This window comes from Colias philodice, chromosome 29 (assembly GCF_061535455.1).
Source record: "Colias philodice isolate Cphi_HAF_F1 chromosome 29, ilColPhil1 Martin Lab GWU primary, whole genome shotgun sequence".
Taxonomy (NCBI): domain Eukaryota; kingdom Metazoa; phylum Arthropoda; class Insecta; order Lepidoptera; family Pieridae; genus Colias; species Colias philodice.
In genome coordinates, this window is record NC_143114.1 from 4,207,594 (window position 1) to 4,229,170 (window position 21,577).

General features: G+C 36.1%; 1 protein-coding gene across 5 annotated transcripts in view; it reads left to right on the forward strand.

The window, feature by feature from the left end:
• The window catches only part of LOC149475908 (uncharacterized), a 56,090-nt gene that overhangs the window by 31,771 nt on the left and 2,742 nt on the right, over window positions 1-21,577 (forward strand). The window contains exons 5-6 of one of the 5 annotated variants that reach the window (XM_089712781.1): window positions 17,520-18,548; window positions 18,628-20,778. The exons of 1 other annotated variant lie outside the window; for it this stretch is intronic. In XM_089712781.1, the coding sequence (XP_089568907.1) occupies window positions 17,520-18,548; window positions 18,628-19,796 (2,198 nt within the window). In that variant the 3' untranslated portion in view covers window positions 19,797-20,778. Of the gene's footprint in view, window positions 1-1,520; window positions 4,553-4,730; window positions 7,093-17,519; window positions 18,549-18,627; window positions 21,477-21,577 lie in introns of those variants that run through there. 3 more of the 5 variants (XM_089712783.1, XM_089712785.1, XM_089712784.1) reach the window with 3 other exon arrangements.

A 21,577-nucleotide genomic window follows, 5' to 3' on the forward strand; every position in this document is an offset into this window, starting at 1 on the left:
CTAGCTTTTGCCCGCAGCTTCGCCTGCGTGGAAAAGATGAATTTTCATGGTACAAACTTTCGTCCCCCTACTTTATCCCCTTGGGGGTAGAATTGATCAAAATCCTTTCTTAGCGGATGCTTACGTCCTAATATCTACCTTCGTGCATGTGAGATTCCTTTTCCAAAACTTGACTCGGGATAAAATACTCGTGTATGGTAAAATTGTTTTCTAAAATTGATTAACCAGTTTTTGAGTTAAATTTTATCAAAAAAAAATGAAAAAATATTCCTTCTTTATAGTGTAAGAATGGATATTAACAATAGATAGAAGAGAATATGGATAAAATATTTAAAATATTCTGTTTAAATACGATGCTGTTTAATAATTTTGCAATGCCGCCATTTGCTTTTTCTTAGATATATGTATTGTTGTTTGTTGTTTTCACAACATGTTTTTCCACCCGTGAGCATTATAGGTACCCTTAATTTATCGTATAGAAAATTATTATCACATAGTGACCTATTATTGAAAATTTATGCGTGTTGCTAAGAAACGATTAAGGCGTTATTTTTATTAAAAGAATATTTCTATATTACTTATATGGTTAGTGTTTTTTTGGAGTTCGTCGATTTTAAACTATATTATGATAATTTGAAAAGGTAAGTTATATTTTCTATAATATCGACGGATAATACTATCCTCGTTTTGTGAATTTTAAATATATAAGTAGGTGTTTTTAGTTATAAAGAATATTACTATTACTTTACATATTGTAAATAAAATAATATCTGTAGCTTTAATTTATTGAAGATATGAGATTATAAAGATGATATTATATGTATTGGCTTAAACCCAATATTTTGAGGTTCAAAATTAGGGCTATGTTTCTAAATTATTATAATAAGAACTTATATTCACGTGATTATATGAACATACACAGTACACACGTATTGTACGTGACTTGTTGAATCATAAAGTTTATGTATTTTAAAATATCTCTGATCTCTTTCTATCATACAGAAATGTCGTTATGTAGAGTGAGAAAGACTGTAATGTATAAAGTCCTTTTTCTTTATTCAATGATGCTCCATATAATGGGATTGTCATACGAGACAAAAAGCACAAGCTAAAAGCCGGATATCGTTTTATTTAACTCGAAATAAAGCATTTTTATACTATTGTTTCACCAAATAGGTATAATAGCGACCTTATAGACTATCGTCTAAAATTTATTAATATAGGATTTTTGGCGTAACAATATCTAAAATTATCTACGAACGTTTTTACTAAGCAACAGAACTCATGATTGTTCTGTTACATTCATAGAAATGACAATAAACATGAAATTGTGCCACACATGTATTATTTCCTTCAACAGCAATAAAACCCGCAAAACTATGATAATTCGCTTAATAGAGGACGTTAAGTAAACGGCGCCAAAGAATAAAAGGCGATCGACAGAGAAGACGCTTAACACACGTAAATAATAAGAAGAGAGTGGATCAAGATAATTGAGATGTACTTCGTTTCTGTTATAGGAACGGACGGCGACGCGCCCAAGCGCAAGAGAAAGAAAAAGAAATCCGATGATAGCGCTACCCCAGAGCGCATAGAGCACAGAGTTAACCTCACCGCCATACTGCAATACTCCAACGCAAGCCCGTTCAGAGACAAGACGATGCGAGGATTCTCTTGTCTCTACTGCGCGGAATATTTCCCCACAATAGAGGAGTTGCGGGAACACACGGCGCAACAGTCGGAGAAAGCGAAAATCAACTCGATGCTCGACTATAAACTTAGCTATAATCCGATCAAACTAGATATAACAAACCTACAGTGCCAAGTGTGCAATCGCAGCATGAAAGACCTGAACGATCTCAAGGACCATTTAGTGTCCGAACACAATAAAACGATACATAGGAATATAAAGGATATCATTCTGCCGTTCAGACTTGAGAATGGACAGAATTTCACGTGCGTCGTATGTTCGGTAGTGCATATATCGTTTAAGAATCTGTATCACCACATGAGCAGTCACTATAGGAATTACTGTTGTAAGAAATGCGGTATCGGTTACATTACTATAGCGGCGTTACGGAAGCACGGAAAGACGCACTATCAAGGCAATTTTCCCTGTGATTTTTGTGAGAAAACGTACACGTCGTTGACTAAGAAGCGGAATCACGAAAAGGGTGTGCACACGGCCGGCTGGTTGAGGAACAAATGCCCGCACTGTCCAGAAATATTCGTCAGTTATTATGATCGTAGCGAGCACATGGTCAAAGTTCACAACGAAACTCCAATCGTTTATCCCTGCAACGCTTGCAATAAGACGTACAAGAAGAAGTTCGAACTGAACAGGCATATAAAGCATCACCACCTACAGCAAAAGAGTTACTTATGCGATAAGTGTAACGCGAACTTCTTTTCGAAACGAGGCCTAATAGACCACATGACGAGGCACACGGGCTCCGAAATGTGCGCTTGCGATGTGTGCGGCAAAAACTTTTCGCGATTGAGAACGCTAAAAGAACACATGAAAATCCACGACGACGACAAACGGTTCCAATGCGAGATTTGCAAGAAGACGTTTATGCAAAAGTGTAGCCTCAAGAGCCACGTGCGCTTGCATCAAGACGACCTCGATATATTCAAGGAGTTTGATGACGTCAAACATCTGATTGATAATCGGGAGATGACGTTGAAAGAAATTGCCGCGGAGAGTAAAATTAAAGCTCTTGCTGAGAAGGAGGGTCAGAGAATGGCGTAGTTGTTATAGTAGGTTGTGATTGAAGATATGTCCGTTTTACCAATACGAGTATGTATATAGGTTTAAATGGAAGGGCTTAAGGAAATGTTTGGCAGGCCAGGCTTGATAGTTAGGTTGCCTTAAACAGACCGTTTTCATCGAAGATACAGCCCTCGTACAAAAATCTTAAAGCAGTGCTATTTCCACCTTGGAAATAATACTGCTATAGGAAAAAGGTGACTTCCTCAGGTCAGACATTCGACTAATATTTTTATCACACGAATACAAAGCTAGATTGAACAAGTGTAGAAATTTGTATATGCAATGAAGTATTGGTATGAAATTTAAAAATTATTTTAAAAGTTATGGGTTAATTTTAATTGCTTGTTTTGGAAATTATACATCTAATCATGTTACGCGTTGTGACAGTTTAAAAGTTTCCGTGTTGTTAGTTCGAATACTGAAGTCCCAATATATATTATAGTGGTCGATAACTCGAACACTTTTTAGCGCAGTGATAAAATTGTACCTAAAACTTGATCTGTGAACTTTCCCCGCTATGCCACTTTTTGTTCAAGAAGATTCCTGGGTGCTATACCTTGGCTATGTGGAATTATTGACACTGTAAAAACACTTTTCTCTGCTGTTACATTCGCAATATTAAAAGTGCCTGACCATATTTAAGATTTTATAGATGGTTTATAATATCAATATCATGTGTTGAATTTTTTTTTTGTATTTACTATAAGGTACATAAGAGTGCAAATATAAATGAAATAAAAAATATAAATGTAAAAAGGTCAATAAGAGTCGAAGAGTAGGTATGTACATTGTTAGTATATTATGAAGTAAATTTAAAAATATTGCTTAAAACGGGCATAAATGAATTAAAAATCACAACAGAGTGCATTCCTTAAAGACAAGTGCAATTAAAAGATGTTATTGATTATCGGAAATCTTTATAGAAATATTTACAGGTGCCAGGTTTAAGAATGATTATTTTTCACTTCTTTTTTCAATTTTTACTACTACCCCAATAAAAACATTTTTTATATACTTCGTTCATTCTAATAGTTTGCTGAAAACGAGACATTTTTAAATTTATATAAACACTTAGTTCATTTCGTAATTCCATTTCGATACATTTTAATGAATATTAAAAATTATTTATCTGTATAAATATGATTTTCAAAAAAGGAACAACGTACATGGTAGCTCATCACAAGCATCTCTATCTACTCCATATAAGATCTTTTTGTTACTTCTTAATCTGAATGTATGATTTAGTTTCCCGATGGCACGCGACTAAATCTCTTACGTAGTATATTATAGAGACTCTAATCGCGTACCTATCTGAGTATGCGATTGTTCTCTATGATGTACAATGCAAGAGATAGTAGGCCTTGTGTCTTGAGTTGATAGTATTTCTGTTAAAGATAATATGGAACCATTACAGGATTATTATATTAAGTAATCGTCGAAATGAAAGTAAATGATATAGATTGTCTATTTTACATTTGTTTTATGTATTATCCTTTCTATGTTTATGCTTTTTGATGTTTTAAATTATCATAGCCCATGTATTGGCTAATTACTATTTTTATAATACCATTCCGTTCAACTTGAAAATTTAGAGAATGAAGTAATAAACTAATTAAGATTACATTTTGTTTGATTTATAAACACACTAGCTATCTGACCGCGGCTTCGCTATGTCTAAAATTCAATAAATGATATACCTTCCTCGAGAATCTATTAAATAATACAATAAAAATCTGTTACGTAATTTTAAAAATCTAAGCATATACAGACACAAACGGCGAAATGCGACTTTGTTTTATATAAAAAATAAAAATATAATGTTGTATTGAAAATCCTTCTTGACTTGTGATAATATGTATGTACACGTAAGGAATATAAGCGGTTTTATTTAAGTTGCAGTGTGATTTTACGTTGTGATACCGAAACGGCGAGTCAAACAGCTATTTTTCTTTTATAGGCCGCACTGGAGCGCGGAAAAGACGAAAACGGACGATATTGGAAGAGAGTGAGTGCGAGCCGAGTGAGCACGTTGACGATATTGTTTACCGCGAACGGCATCTGTCGGAGATGCAAAAACAGTGGCACAACTTGAACATATTGCTCACTCACTCGAACATTACGCCGTTCAAAGATCGCAACGACGCCGGCTATATATGCGCGTACTGCTTCAAAGCATACCCCGATCCCCACGAGTTGAGGCGACACACGCATTACGATCACGGCAAAGAGAAACCGTCGTACAAGGCGGGATCGGGCATGAGCAGCTTCGTAGCGTTCCTAGATATAGTCGATCTCAAATGCACGCTGTGCGATTCCCCCATGGACACAATAGCGGCCCTAACCAACCATCTAGTCATAGTTCACGACAAGAAATATTACCTCGACGTCACGGATTACTTCCAGCCGTTCAAACTGACGAACGAACAGCAAATCAACTGCTGTCTCTGCAATGAGATATTCCACAACATGAAGCTGCTGATGCAGCACATGAACGAACACTACAGGAACTTTATATGCACCATATGTGGGGCGGGGTTCGTCAACAGCTTTCGGCTCAATCGTCACGAAACAACGCATGTCAAGAAGAAATCCAGCTTTCCGTGCCGGCATTGTGGACAAGTGTTCGCCGCTGAGTCGAAGAAGAAAGCGCACGTGAATACAGAACATAAAGGAATAGCGGGAGATAGCGTGTGCCAAATTTGCAAGGCTCGGTTCAAGAATTACTACCAGAAAACTCGGCATATGTCCCAAGTTCACAACGTTGAAGGCATCAAATGTGATATGTGCGATAAAAAGTTTAACCTTAAGTCGAATTTGGTGCTGCACATGCGCAGTGTACATCTAAAAGAACGGCCATACGCCTGTTCAGTGTGTAGCATGGGATTCTTTATAAAGCGGCATATGCTCGGGCATTATCTAGCGACGCACACGAACGAGAGGAAGTTTAAATGTGACGTGTGCAGTAAAGCGTACGCAACGCAGAATAGCAGGCGGAAACATATGAAGAAGAATCATGGTATTACTAAAGCGCCGGTAATAGCTGGTATGGCAAAGTGAAGTGTATATAAACTTGTAAAATACTTGAATACATTTATAAACTGAGGCGTTCTGTCTGAAGTTAGCTATAAGCCGGGTTGCGTTTAGTCGGGTACGTTACTATCTCTTTTCGGCTAATGGTTTAAATGTATATCCTATCTTTTATCTAAGGCGGAACGGCTTTAACTGCTAGCTTGTTCGCAGACAGCTTCTACGTCAGCTTATATATGTAGTCTAAGATACAAGAGGGCAGCGCTTGACCATGATCTCGCCTGATGGTAAGCCAAGATATGGCCTAAGATGAATGCGTTTCTCTAGAACTTCCTTTCTCCTGTTCGGATTATAAGTGAAGTGTTGTGATGTGATTTTGTAATATTGTATCGTACATTACATTATATAACATAAAGAACACTGTGTTTGAATTTATCTCCTTTTGGATTTCTGTTTATTATTCCGGGACCAAAATTTTCTTCGTGTAACATTGATTGAATTAAAGATAGTCGTGTCTAAGAAATCAGTTTTGCCGGTTTCATGCTTACCTATAAACTATTACAAAGAGTAGCATCCATACTAATATTATAAATGCGAAAGTAACTCTGTCTGTCTGTCTGTCTGTCTGTTACTCAATCACGCCTTAACTACTGAACCAATTTGCATGAAATTTGGTATAGAGATATTTTGGAGATATTTTGATACTCGAGAAAGGACATAGGATAGGTTTTATCCCGGAAATCCTACGGGAACGGGTTTTTCTTTGAAAACGCGGGCGAAGCCGCGGGCGGAAAGCTAGTATTTTATAAGTATACTTATTGATTTACAAATCAAATTTAAATTAAAAACAGCGTAGACAAGCTATGTACTGTAAACATGTTTTTGAAAGACACGACGACGTGGATTTGCCAATATACCTGCGGCATCATCAACGAGCCTTATATTTTACTAGCTGACCGCCCGCGGCTTCGCCCGCTTTGTCTAAAACCTTATACCTTAAACCTCCCTCTTGAATCGCTATCTTTTAAAAATACCGCATCAAAATCCGTTGCGTAGTTTCAAAGATTTAAAAGCATGCACGTAGCATGGACGTAGGAACAGAGAAAGCGACTTTGTTTTATACTATGTAGTGATCATGACCTTTACTCTCATATAATTTCTGCAAATAAATGTATTGCTTCAAAGAATTTGTCACAAATGAGAACAATGATAAAGGAGTCAGACGTAGAATCTTATACTCGGACATTACTTAGCATATCCAGCTTGTCAGACAAAAAGCAATAAATACCATTATATACTACACTAGCTTTCCGCCTGCGGCTTCGCCCGCGTTTTCAAAAAAAACCCGCATAGTTCCCGTTCCCGTGGGATTTCCGGGATAAAACCTAGCCTATGTCACTCAGAAATGATGTAGCTTTCCAACAGTGAAAGAATTTTTCAAATCTGCCAAGTAGTTTCGGAGCCTATTCAATTCATACAAACAAACAAACAAAAAATCAAACCTTTCCTCTTTATAATATTTGTATAGATGAAGTAGAGAACAGGCAAAGAATATAACTGTATACATAGCTTCAACACATTATATGTGGATAAGAGCAATATCATACATTTATTCTTGTGACACATACAAGGCAATGAAAATAGATTTAAATATTTGGTCATGGAATAAATTTTTACCTTCAAAAGCTCCAACGTACGGTTGCACCCTTGTTTCTGATACACTTATAATCATTTTATTTGGTCATAGAAACTTAACTTATAACAGTAATATGTTTTATGAATCCATGTATTAATTGAGGTCACAAAATATTGAATTCTTATTATATGTAATTCGCTATTTTAGGTCCTTAAAAAGATTTATGAGACTTTGTGTAACGAGATGTACTTTGAAAAGAGAATCTTTTACCTATAAGTTTAAAAAGAGTCATTATTATTACATATCTACAATTTTTTTTAAGTGAACTCTTTCATTTTAGTTTCCACTAAAATGAAAGAGTTATGAGTTATTTATATTATTGATTCCTCAAGTTTTTATGACATATTCTTGACCGCGCCTAATGGCACCAGAACTGTAGATATCATGTCCGTCAATAACTCCTGTTTTTCTTTGTAGGTATACAACGTATAAATGTCCCAAGGAACTCTAAAACTGAGCCAAAGTTAGTAAAGCGGATGATAACTATCGTATGCAAGAACGAATTTACCGAAGAGGTGCCGGAAATAATACAGAGGGATATTGTTAAACATCGTTTTAATATTCGGGCAATTTTGGAGTGTACAAACGCAACACCCATACGTTGTTATGGTGGCAAAGGTTATGCTTGTTGCTTCTGCGATGAGCAGTTCGCAGAACCGGCTGTTTTAAAAGAGCACACCATAAATGGACATAGTACTAGCTGTAAAAAGGAGTTTATGAAGGGAGTCGATATGTCCAAGTTTATTGTGAAGTTGGACATAACGGCCCTGAAATGTAACCTATGCGAAGAAGGGATTGAAAGCGTAGATAAATTGATAGGTCATTTGATTAAAAATCACGAAATCAAAATGTTTACGGATATAAAAAATCATATAGTGCCGTTCAAGTTCGATACAGACACTCTTCGTTGTGCTATTTGCCTACAAGTGTACGTTAGGTTCAAGGGTTTACTAGAGCACATGAGCGTGCACTTTCGTAATTATATATGTGAGACGTGCAACGCCGGATTTGTCAACAGCGCGATGCTGAAGAACCATTCCAGCGGCCACGAAATCGGGTCGTTTCCATGCGAGTTCTGTGCCAAAGTATTCTCTAACCAACGCAATAAGAAAATGCATGAAAAGGCGGTACACATTTTCGCGAATAAGATGAACAGGTGTGGGTACTGTAAAGAGTTGTTCACTTCGCATCGCCGCAAACTGAAACACCAGATCGACGTTCACGGTATGAAAAAAGTGGCCATCAAGTGTCAAGCCTGTGACAAAACATTTGCATCACAGAACAGCTTGAGAATACATACGAAGCGGGATCATTTGGTGGAAAGGCGGTTCGCGTGTACACTGTGCGATATGAATTTCTTTCAGAATCAAGAACTGAAAGATCATATGTTGAAACACACGGGTGTTAGAACGTTTGAGTGTGACGTGTGCCACAAGGCGTACGGACGCCGGAAGACGCTGCGCGAACACATGCGCATACACGAAGATGACAGGCGGTTTAAGTGTGAACATTGTGGACAGGCGTTCGTTCAGAAGTGTAGTTGGCGTAGTCACATGCGAACTAAACATGGGGAGGACTTGTAGTACCTATGACCGCTGCTGACCCGAAAGACTGTCTGTATTCGCGCGAACTGTTAAACTTCTTTAGGAGAGTTGAGAGTAAAATTTCGAGGTCGCATCATGGCAATAGCGTCACGCCATGGAGTAAGGCGACGATTTTGATATCTATGAATCTTGCCAACGAAGTTTAACATCTGACACGTGTGTTCGGCAGTCGGCACACACGCTCTTTTTTGGCGCAAATTTCTTGAGTTTTTCTTTCATAACATTCTTCTCCTGACGACAACGAACACATTGAAATCGGCCCAACATGTTTTTCTTTTAATTAACAGCAAGCGATATTTTATTTTTTCTTTTATTGCCGAATCGAAATAGCTTCCATCCTATAATTAACTTGTACATACCTTTTTTATTACCTACATCTTTCTTATATATGTTATAGTCAAAGTCCGATACACAGTCTCTTCGCGGAAGGACTGGTTTATCCTAGGTTTGGCCAAAGCCATCAGGCAATCCCCGAAATACATTTCAATTTCGCCCTTACCCTGAAGTATTTTTAGTCAAACCCAGGAGCTCCTAACTTTTCAGTCAAACGTCGAAAGTAAATTATTCTGTTTCGGTTTTGGCCTAGTCAATCCTAGAAGCGACGGCAATTCTCGGTCAAACGTTGAAAAATTTCTTAAGATCGAAGATGTGCCTGACGTTCGGCTGTCTCTTAGAGAAATCAGTGCAAAGGATTCAAAATTTGGTGGCCAAGGCTTTATAAAATGCCACTGCAATAAAAAATGCTCTTCAAAATCATGCAAATGTAAAAGGTCTAATGTATTGTGCAATTCTAAATGTCATAATGCCTCACCATGCCAGAAAAATGATTAATTTGTCACTTTCATTACCTAAGAAATTATTAAAACAATTAACATTAAAGTTAATGCCTCACCATGTCAGAAAAATGATTAATTTTTCATTTTAATTACTTAAGAAATTATTAAAATAATAAACATCAAAATTTTAAAAATGTTATTTTTTTATACTTAATCTTATACAAACTAACCTCCGTATATTCCAAAGCATTTATTTATTTATTTTATACTTTATTGCACATCGTACAAAAGGCGGGCCTAATGCCACACGGCATTCTCTCAAAGCATCTCAAATATAAAAGTGAAAATCACGTAAGCTGACCAATCAGGGGCCTTAGACAAAGTAACAATTAAAAAACGATAACGAAGTTAGAAAAGGCAAAAATGTATGGGATTGACATACGCCGCGTTAGATCACGTGGTCTATCTAATGTCAATCCCATACATTTTTCCTTTTCTAACTTCGTTATCGTTTTTTCATTGTTACTTTGTCTACGGGCCCAGGTGTCAGAACTGGCAGAGTTAAGCGGTTCTTAAGACTTGAAAGCTGCTTAAATGATAAAATGCTTCCAAATATACGAAGATAAGACACTTCATACCCATATCGGAGTTTGACTCGTCAAACCCCGATTTAATAAAATTGTGTTTTGACGTTTGCCTGACCAAATTAGTCTCTCCCAGGTTTGACGAAAATTGTTTAGTCAAAGGCCGAAAATTTACATTTGTTTGGGCTTTGACTAAGTCATTCAGTCTGACCTGAGGATTGACCAGTCCAACCTAGGAGCGCCGGAGCTTCGGAATTTGCCTATAACATATATAAAAATGAATCGCAAAATGTGTTGGTAAGCGCATAACTCGAGAACGGCTGAACCGATTTCGATAATTCTTTTTTTATTATATTCCTTGAAGTACGAGGATGGTTCTTATGTAGAGAAACCGTAAATATTATGTACCACGGGCGAAGCCGGGGCGGACAGCTAATATTTCATAAATGTACATAAAGGTAAGGCGCGAAAGAGTACTGTTTTAATTGTTAAAAATAATCGATACGTAGAAGCAATGTTATTGGAAAATAAATTTAAAAAAATATACGATTATTAATGATATTTTGTGTTTTTATTATTTAATCTGTTTTATTAAAACCAGGTCTGGTATTTTTTTGAACGATGTTACTCACGTACTTCTAATTTTGGACAATGCACATTAAAACCTGCTTATTTCTTGGAGATATGAAACTTATGACAACTAACTTGCTGCATTAGTTTAAAAATGCAAATAATTGACCAATTTCTTTGACTAATTGGAGTTATTAATTTCCAATGCACATGGTAAATTGCACTTATTGTCTGTTACCAGAGAATCATTATTAGAAATGTTTCTTTCTAAGATTTAAGGAAATTTAAACATTTTGATTGACTATAGATCGCCATTATTAACTGTAAAACTCGTTATAATTGTCTCGTATCAGAAATGGAAAATTATAAAATTGAATTCTAATATTATAAAGCTGAAGAGTTTGTATGTTTGTTTGTTTGAACGCGCTAATCTCGGGAACTACTGGACCTATTTGAAAAATTCTTTCGGTGTTAGATAGCTCATTTATCGAGGAAGGCTATATATCATAACGCTAAGACTAACAGAAGCAGAGCCACGCGGGTGAAACCGCGGAGCGCAGCTAGTTTAGTTTATACAATCAGTCTTCCTGGTATTTCAATTTAACAAGCTCGATATATTTCTTTAACCATCGTTTACAAACAGTACAGATTCAATTTCTTACCGAAAGAGGTGATTCTCATCATCACCATTTTGAAAAGATTTTAATTATCGTGTCATAAAGGGCTAGAATACTTCTAGAACAATAACACATCCTTCTCACAATATACTTCTTAGGAAAATTCCCTATAATTTAGAGATCGCACATATTGTAGTAGCAACGTATTTTTATTTAGTTACGCAAAAAACGGAAATCGTGATGAAGTTATGATTAGTATTAGTTTTTATCTGATACATATTACTGAAAGTAATGTGTCTAGGAATTATTTTATTTATCGATCTGAAGTTACATTTAAACGAACCGATCTTTTATATCTAAGGGCCGATTTTTCAATGCTTGGATAAAACTTATCCGTCCAATAAAGTATTACACGATAATATTAAAATGTCACGTAAACTGTCAAATACGGGCAATTAGAATACGTTTTTAAAATGGTAGTTTTATATATTATTCGACGAATAAGTTTTAACCAAGGATTGAAAAATCAGCCCTAAGATGAAGAGGAACAGGAATAAGTTTGAAATAAAAAGAAAATAGTGTATGCGTAATGGAAAATTAATGTAGATTTTGATAAGAGATATGTAACAGTTACCGAAGCTATTTATACACATAAGACAGTTCTATGACAAAATTTTCATAATTTGCCGTAAATTGCTAATTCTTATATATCGTGTAATGAAAGTATTATTTTAAATAAAGGTACACGAGACCTTCGAATATCATGAGACTAGTGTGAAATGTACCAAATCTTGGCATATACCTAACTTGTGATAAAATCTATGTAACTATGTGAGAATCATACACAAAAAATATCAGATTAAAATGATACTAAAATAAAAAAAAATCTCAACGAAAATAAAGTGAAACGTTTTCTTTATAGGTGAACAACGGGAGGGTAACGTTAATGGGAAAGCATTATCCGGAAAAATACAAAAGCACCTCTCTGTATCCAGTCACAATACTTCAAACGAATTAAGAAAACATTTAAATAACATTGGTGAGATTTTACGGTGGTCCAATGCGACACCGATTAGATGTTACGCCGGGAAGGGGTATTCCTGTTGTTATTGCTCAGAACAATACTTACACCCGTCCGATTTGAAGACGCACACCACAGACACGCACGAGGGCATCAAAAACGCATGCTTCACAAAGAAATTTGATAAAAGCGCATACCATATCAAGCTAGATATCACGTCGTTGCAATGTAATATATGTAAAAGACGTATCGACGATTTAGACGCTCTCATAGAACATCTTGTAAACGAGCACCAAAAGATTATCTATACAGATATCAAAAACCATATAGTGCCCTTTAAATTCGATAACGATAGCGAGTTAAAATGCTTCATCTGTTTGAACACGTTTTCTGCGTTCAAAATGCTCTTAGCGCACATGAATGTACATATCAGGAATTTCGTTTGTGAGATCTGCGATGTGGGATTCGTGTACAGCAAACAGTTGAAACTTCACTATCGGTCACATTTGACTGGCACGTTCAAATGTGACCACTGCGAGAAAGTGTTCTCCACGATGGAAAACCGCAAGTCGCACATGAAGTCCGTTCACGGTAATAAGTTTTTGAATAAGTGCGGGTTCTGCGAGGAGACGTTCAAAGACTACCGCCAGAAGCAAAGGCACATTAACCAGGTACACGGTGTAGTCTTGGCGCTCAAATGTACGGCGTGCGATCGCAGCTTCACCACGCGAAGGCAGTATAACGTTCACATGAAACGCGACCATCTACTGGAGAGGCGGCATCCATGTAAACAGTGCGATAAGACGTTTTATACGTCCAGTCAGTTGAAAGACCATATGGTGAAACACTTGGGACTCCGGGAATACAAGTGCGATGTTTGTCTGAAGTCGTACGGCCGCAAGTGGACCTTGCTCGAACATTTGCGGATCCACGCCGACGATAGACGGTATAAGTGTGACGTCTGCGGTCTCGCGTTTGTACAAAAATGTAGCTGGAGGGGACACATGCGGGCTAAACATGGCCAAGACGTTAAACTTAACTGATACTAACGTAACTTTTTATGTTAAACAATCCGAGTAAAGTAGGTTGAAGAAGACAGAGAATTAATAGCGCTTTCCTTTATAGGTGGTCGGAGTGAAGCCAATCGGAAAAAGGAAACCGCTAAGGATGTACCGCAAAATCTTGATAGTAATGAAGCAACGGTCAGGATTAGAGGTCTTACTGTTGGGAAAGAAGCGATATATAAACATTTTGTGAATATACGAGAAATACTTAAGTGCTCGAACGCAACAATGTTTCGCGCTTACCGTCGAATTGGCTTCGCATGCGCTTATTGCGACAAAGAATACCCCGATCCCGCTGATCTGAAAAAACATAGCCTAGAATCGCACGAAGGAATTGAAGATGCATTTTTCGCTGGAATACGAGACTTAAGTAGATTTACTCTGAAATTGGATATAACAAGCTTGCGTTGTACCATTTGCAATAGCGACATTGATACTTTGGATCGCTTAGTCGAACACCTGGTAAACGAACACGGAAAAACGTTGCACACCGATATCAAAAATCAAATTGTGCCGTTCAAGTTTAACAGCGGAGTGTTGTCGTGCTATATATGTCTGAACAGATTCAATCGATTCAAACCGCTGTTCGAACATATGTCGTCCCACGTGCGGAACTATGTATGCGACAATTGTGACTCTGCGTTCATAACGCGACGGCGTCTCTCCGCCCACGCGAGGAACCACAAGCTAGGTGTCTTTGAATGCAACCTGTGCCAAAAGGTATTCGATACGCTAGTGAAGAAACAGTCGCATGTCAGAACGGTACATACGAAGAAAATCGTGTACAGATGCGGCAGTTGCAATTTGGTCTTCGTATCGTACAGAGCGAAAGAGCGGCATGTCGTTGAAGAGCACGGGCACGCGACGCTCAAGTGTGAACCGTGTGACAAGACCTTTATGCACCAGAGGGCGTACTGGGTTCACATGAAGAGGGACCACTTGATGGAGAGGAAGTTTAGCTGTGAGGCGTGCGGTAAAAAGTTCTTCACGAGCAGAACGCTAAAGGACCATAGCGTGACGCACACGAGGTTAAAGAATTACCAGTGTGATGTGTGCTTGAAGTCGTATGGGAGGCAGGATACGTTGAGATTGCATTTACGGATACACGCGAATGATAGAAGGTTCAAATGTCAGTATTGTGAACAGGCGTTCGTGCAGAAGAGCACGTGGAAGAGCCATGTGAAGAGCAAACATGGGGAGGTGGTTTAAGCGTTTGTTTGGGCGTTTAAGAATGATAAGTGCTTTTGTTTGTGGGTGTAATTACATAATAAACTTTGACGGATGAGAACTTGCATTCAAATAACAGTAAAAAAATAAATAATTCTTCATTTAGAAAAATTGTCGTTCCTTTCTACTTGCTTATACTAAGTTTTCTTTATGTAAACGCATTGAAATTCTATTGTTTAATATTTTTTAATAATTGGAGCAAAGGCAAGACTTATTTATTCATTTCAATGTGAATAAAAAGGACTTGAATTTAGACGAGTACTTTCTTTTATAAGCTAGAAGGTGTCAATGAGATTTCGTTTTGAATTTTTTCAATTTCATTATAATAAAATGTGACTAGAACATGCGTAGGACAGTTACTGTTTTGGCAAATAGAAAATTCTTAATCTATACTAATATTATAAAGCTGAAGAGTTTGTTTGTTTGTTTGTTTGAACGCACTAATCTCGGGAACTACTGGTCCGATTTGAAAAATTCTTTCGGTGTTAGATAGCCGATTTATCGAGGAAGGTTATAGGCTATATTTCATCACTCTACGGGCAACAGGGGTGGAGCCACGGGGGTGAAACCGCGCGGAGCAGCTAGTAATCAATAAAGCAAAAAACGAGTGAAAATTCGGTAATCATAATTCAAATGAAATAAACATTAACACATAAAATTATATAAATGCAATTTTCAAAATGTAAAAAGAAAACCGAGGGCTAGTGTCTCCGTAGGCACGTATACTTAAATACTTAATTTTATAATTAACTAACGGTATATGTTTACGTTTTCTCTCCATAAGGACCATTCCCGTACTTTAAGGAATATTAAAAAAAAAAGAACGAAATCGGTTCAGCCGATCTCGAGTTATGCGCTTACCAATTTGCGATTCATTTTTATGTTATAGCTAAAAATGAATTGCACATTTATAGGTGTCCTATAAATGTGGTCATTGCGGGTAGTTTAAAAATACTATTCGCGATTGATTTCATTTCATTAGTATCCAATAATACCAACCAATAAGTTTTATAATTTAATGTCAATGAACACACACAGTGAAAAAAATATTTTCCACTACTGTATTATATTAAACTGTAACATATTTGAGTCGGTTTTGTAAGAGAAGATAGTGTGATTACGATGCAAGCATAAATATAAATGTTTCTAAATTATAAATTATAGTTTTATTTAAAACTAGCAATGCCCTGCGGTTTCACCCGCATAGATAGCGATATCGTGACAGTGAAAAGTCTACTATAGGTCGGACTATAGGTTTAATTTTTAATCACATGAAAATCACCTTTACCCCATCCCGCACTACGGCCTGCTCATTGTATTGAACAGTATACCTACTATTTTCTGTAGATTGACACTTTTAAAAATTCGTTATATCTTTTGAATGGAATATCCATTTCTTTTCATTTAAAAAGTATTTTGCTGGTATTGAAACAGTCTATAATAAAACATCATTTAATGGGATAAGCATTAATATATGTGTATGGATAACATGGTTTGATTACTGTCGGCACTTCTATTTACTTTGAAAACGTAAAAAAGTTTTTGTAGTAACATAACTACTGAAGATGGACATATGGTATCGCGGACTTTCTTGTAGATATTGATCCATTCTACAATACCGAAGAACATTTTTTTGTTCTATCTTCCATAGATTCCGCAGCGCACGCGATGACAGAACTTTTATTGAGGAATTTTTTACACCTTGGGTTACATTATTGCATTTTTGGTAAGGATCTCTATTTTTTTTCAAAATGCAACATAGCCTATGTTGCTCAGTGAACATGCAGCTTTCTAATGGTGAAAGAATTTTTGAAATCGGTCCAGTAGTTTATGCGTGAAAACCATACATACATACATACATAATTACAAACTTTTCCTCTTTATAATATTATAGTATAGTATTAGTATAGATGGACCAAATTAATAATTATAGAACCTATGCTAATGGGTGTTTTAAAGGTGTGTTAAGTGAGTAAGTGAAGTCCCATGTCCCCAAGTGGGGCAAGGGGCAGATGCATTATGCAAACATCTGTTTCTCTGATCCATTTCTTTTAGGGACTAGTAGGTGATCAGCCTTCTGTGTCCTGCCAGACCGAGACATTTTTTTTTCTTCGTCTCCACTGTACCAAGGAGGCGGTCAAAGGTGTGTTAGTACTGTTGAATTTCTGAATGTCTGTTTGATTTGGAACATAAGAATATATTATATCTCTATTTTGACATCAAATATTATGATATAATACATGATATTCATTCTAGAAATTAATTATCAAATATTTCTGGTAAGTATAAATATCAAACAGCTATAATTAGGGTCATTTCTATTTAACAAAGTTTAACAAAATATTATTTCTATTGAGTCTTATTGAAAAACTCCATAGACAACTAATAATAATTAAAATACCAGGCATTTGAATACATTCCCTCGAGTAACTAAAGCGAGTTTTTTCGCGCGACCCTCATTGACTAATACGATGTTGTGAGTTGTGACACTTCGCAAACGTAATTGAAAATTGTCATAGTCATTATAAAGCAACTACAACTTGGAACATTTTGTTTATAGGTCCTCGGCAACACCAGAGAGACAACTTGAAAACGAGTCAAGTTGAAATGAATCGAACAGAAAGAGCAAAACAAGTTGACTTTAGAGAAAAGCACCAATCTAATGTTCGAAATGTTTTGATGTATTCGAACGCCACGATGATTAGAAGCTGTGATGATAACGGATACAAATGCGGTTTCTGCCGGGACCAATACACCACACCAGCTGATTTGAAAGAACACTCCTTAAATTCACATACAAGAAATTGTCTTGTAGATATGAAAGTGCGGAGCCCTTACACTGTTAAATTAGATATCACAGATCTAAAATGCACTATTTGTAATTCAAATACACCAATGCTGCAAGACCTGCTAGATCATTTACAAAATAGTCACGATAAAGATATATACGAGGATATTGAAAACCAATTGGTGTCCTATAAATTTGATGACGATAAGTTTAGATGTGTGTTTTGCAAAGAGGAGTTTCGTACATTCCCAACGTTGCAGTTTCATATGAATAAGCATTATCCGAATTATGAATGTGATGTGTGCCACGCTGGTTTCATGAACAACAATAATTTAAGATGGCACAAAAAAACGCATAAAAGGCAAAACCTAGGTAAAAAGATTGGTAAAAGTAAAGACATGGAGAATGAAGATGATTGTGCTGAAATTGAAGAAATAGAAGATAGAAATGAAACGTTAACGGAAAATAATCTCCATATATGTAGTGAATGCGATGCGTATTTCGAAAATGAAGAGTTGCTCCGAAATCACGCGCTAAATGAACACTCGCTTAAAAGGGACTATAATTGCGAAGATTGTGATATGACATTTTTAACAGCAGATGAACTAAAACATCATCAGCAAAGTCATAGAGAATTTAAACAGCATCAATGCTACTTATGTCTCAGTTCGTTTAAAGATGATAAAACTTTACATGATCATTTGATTATCCATGCCAATGGCGTTGGTTTTAAATGCACAGAATGTGATTTGTCATTTGTACATGAAAAAGAGATGCAAGAACATATACAAGAGAAGCATGGTAAGTTATTTACAAGGTGATATGAATAATACTGTGACATTGAAGGAAATTATAACTTCTGATTTATTTTTATTTTTAGGTACCCCGGAAACTAACAAAAAAGTCGATAGCAAAAATAAAAAAAATAATAAAGTTAAATCTAGTGATGTTGCCGGTAAGAAAATGGGACGGTCTGCATTACAAATTAAATTTCGTGAAAATGTACTTGAAGTATTATATAATTCTAATGCATCGGCTATCAGAAGTTGTGTTGACTACAGATACACATGTTGTTTTTGCTCCGACTGTTACGAACGTCCGGAGGATTTGAAAAATCACAACTTGGAGTGTCACGATAAGTCCACCTTAAGGAATGGAATGAAGGCAAAACACATGAACACATTAACTCTGAAACTGGATATAACTGGTCTACGATGTACCCTCTGTGATACGGAGATGGACATGTTAGATGATTTATTGAACCACCTTAAGGATATACACAACAGACAAATTCACACCGATATTGATAATTACATGGTTCCTCTTAAGTTCGAAGACGACATTTTACGTTGCACATTTTGTCGACGGGAATTTGTCCAATTAAGACTACTAATGGCACACATAAATGTACACTATAGAAATTTTGTATGCGAAGTGTGTGACCATGGGTTTATAAGTAAGAATATTTATCGATCTCACCGCAGGATCCATGAAATTGGCAATTTCAAATGCGACTACTGTGAAAGGGTTATGGATACTAGAGCCAAAAAATTGAACCACGAGAGGGTGACACATGGGCGATTGAAGAATTTCGATGGCACAGCGTCGAAATATGTGAATAAGTGCCAGTATTGCCATCAAACGTTCAACGGATATACTAAGAAGCAAAAGCATTTAGCGAAAGTCCACGGGGTAAAACTGCCCGGCTTGCAGTGCAAGGCTTGCGATCGCACGTTCCCAAATCGGCAAAGATACACGATTCATATAAAGAGGGATCATCTAATGGAACGGAGACACGGTTGTACAGTGTGCGACATGAAATTTTTCACGTCCCCCAGCTTGAAGATTCACATGATCAGCCATTCTGGTGTGAAGAAGTATCAATGTGATATTTGTATGAAGTCATATGGTAGGAAAAGTACACTGCGTGAACATTTACGTATCCATGCGGATGATAGGAAGTACGTGTGTGGGCAGTGTGGACAAGGCTTTATACAGAAGTGTAGTTGGGCTGGCCATATGCGAGCTAAACATTCGGAACTAGTGTGAAGAAGATAAGAGTCGAAATAAAATTGTTCATTTAAGCGTTAGCGTTGATTATCACCGAAATATGAAATATATATAAACAACGGGTTCCACTTTTTGTTTCTAAACTAGTTTATGTGAATAAGTTGGTAACCATGGACAAGATATACGACTTATATATATTTTGATTAAATTTCGTAAGTGATATCGTAAGAAAAACAAACCGATTGCTAGTTTGTCTCTGTAGGCTCGTTTACTTAAATACTTAATTTTATAATTAACTAGCGGTCCGCCCCGGCATCGCCCGCGGTACATGTTTACGTCTTCTCTCCATAAGAACCATCCTCGTACTTCAAGGAAGATAAAAAAAAATTCGAAATCGGTTAAGCTGTTCTCGAGTCATGCGCATACGAATTTGAATTTGAATATACCCATAACAAGCAACCCGCCTAACTTTGCCACCAGCACGTGAGCTATCGTTTAAGATTATGTTTTCATAAACAAAATGCTTATTATATTAGCGAAGCGGTATTTGCTGGCTGCGCGAAGCTAGAGAAGAAAACATGGATTTTCAGGAAAAATTTTACAAAAATTTTTTGTCGTAATTTTTTTGTTTATATTTTTTACGTTATCAGTAAAACTCCAAGTCCCTTCGCGCTTAGTATACCAATAATGGGACATCCTTATATGAAAATGCTCTCATTGCGGGTAGTTTAAATTTAATGTCAATGAACACACACAGTGAAAAAAATATTTTCCACTACTGTGTTATATTAAACTGTAACATATTTGAGTCGGTTTTGTAAGATAAGATAGTGTTATTACAAGCGTGGAAATAAATGTTTCTAAGTTATAAATTATAGTTTTATTTAAAATGGACCAAATTAATTAATATTGAACCTATGTTAATGGGTGTTTTATAGTCGAGCCAATTTAAAAGGCAACATTTGAAGTCTATCAATTTTATCTTCGAAAAGATGTAACCTGCTTAAAAACATCGATTAAAGTGAATTAATCGATACGGATGAAACATTTGTCAATCGAACTTGAATCACATGTCACTTTTAAAATTCATCAGGTGAATCCCTGTCCCAGTAATACACTTTCTTCCGTAAATTTAAGGACCAAATAAGACAAGTATGATACATAATAAAAAAACAACGCATTTATTAATTTATAATTTATTCACAAGTAATCAATGCATTCGATTCTAGTTGTCAGATTTCAATTTTTAGAGTAACGTCTCTGGTATTAAAAAGAAAAAAAAGTTTATAGACATAAAATTGTATAGACGTCAGTTCTTTAATTCAGAAATTCTTTATTATGTTTAGAATGGTTTATCAGTAAAATGAAATCTTAAAATTATGTGTATCGGTCATTATTATTATAAAAATGTATTCGTTATTGAAAAATGTTAAGCAAATGTGCAGTTCTAACAAAACGAAATATGTAGATGAAGAGCCCCTGACGGCCAGACATTCCTTAGTTTAGAAAAGTTGAAAGTTTCTCTGTATATGACTCCTATACAGATAAGGACAACCAGCGACTATCAAGTTTGGGTTGTGGTATCTTTGGCAGGATTTAGAACTTTAGAATTTATTATATCTCTATTTTGACATCAAATATGATATAATACATGATATTTATTCCAGAAATTAATTATCAAATATTTCTGATATTAATATCAAACAACTATAGGTTCATTCCATTTAACAAAGTTTAACAAAATATTATTTCTATTGAGTCTTATTGAAAAACTCCATAGAAAACTAATAATAATAAAAATAACAGGCATTTGAATACAT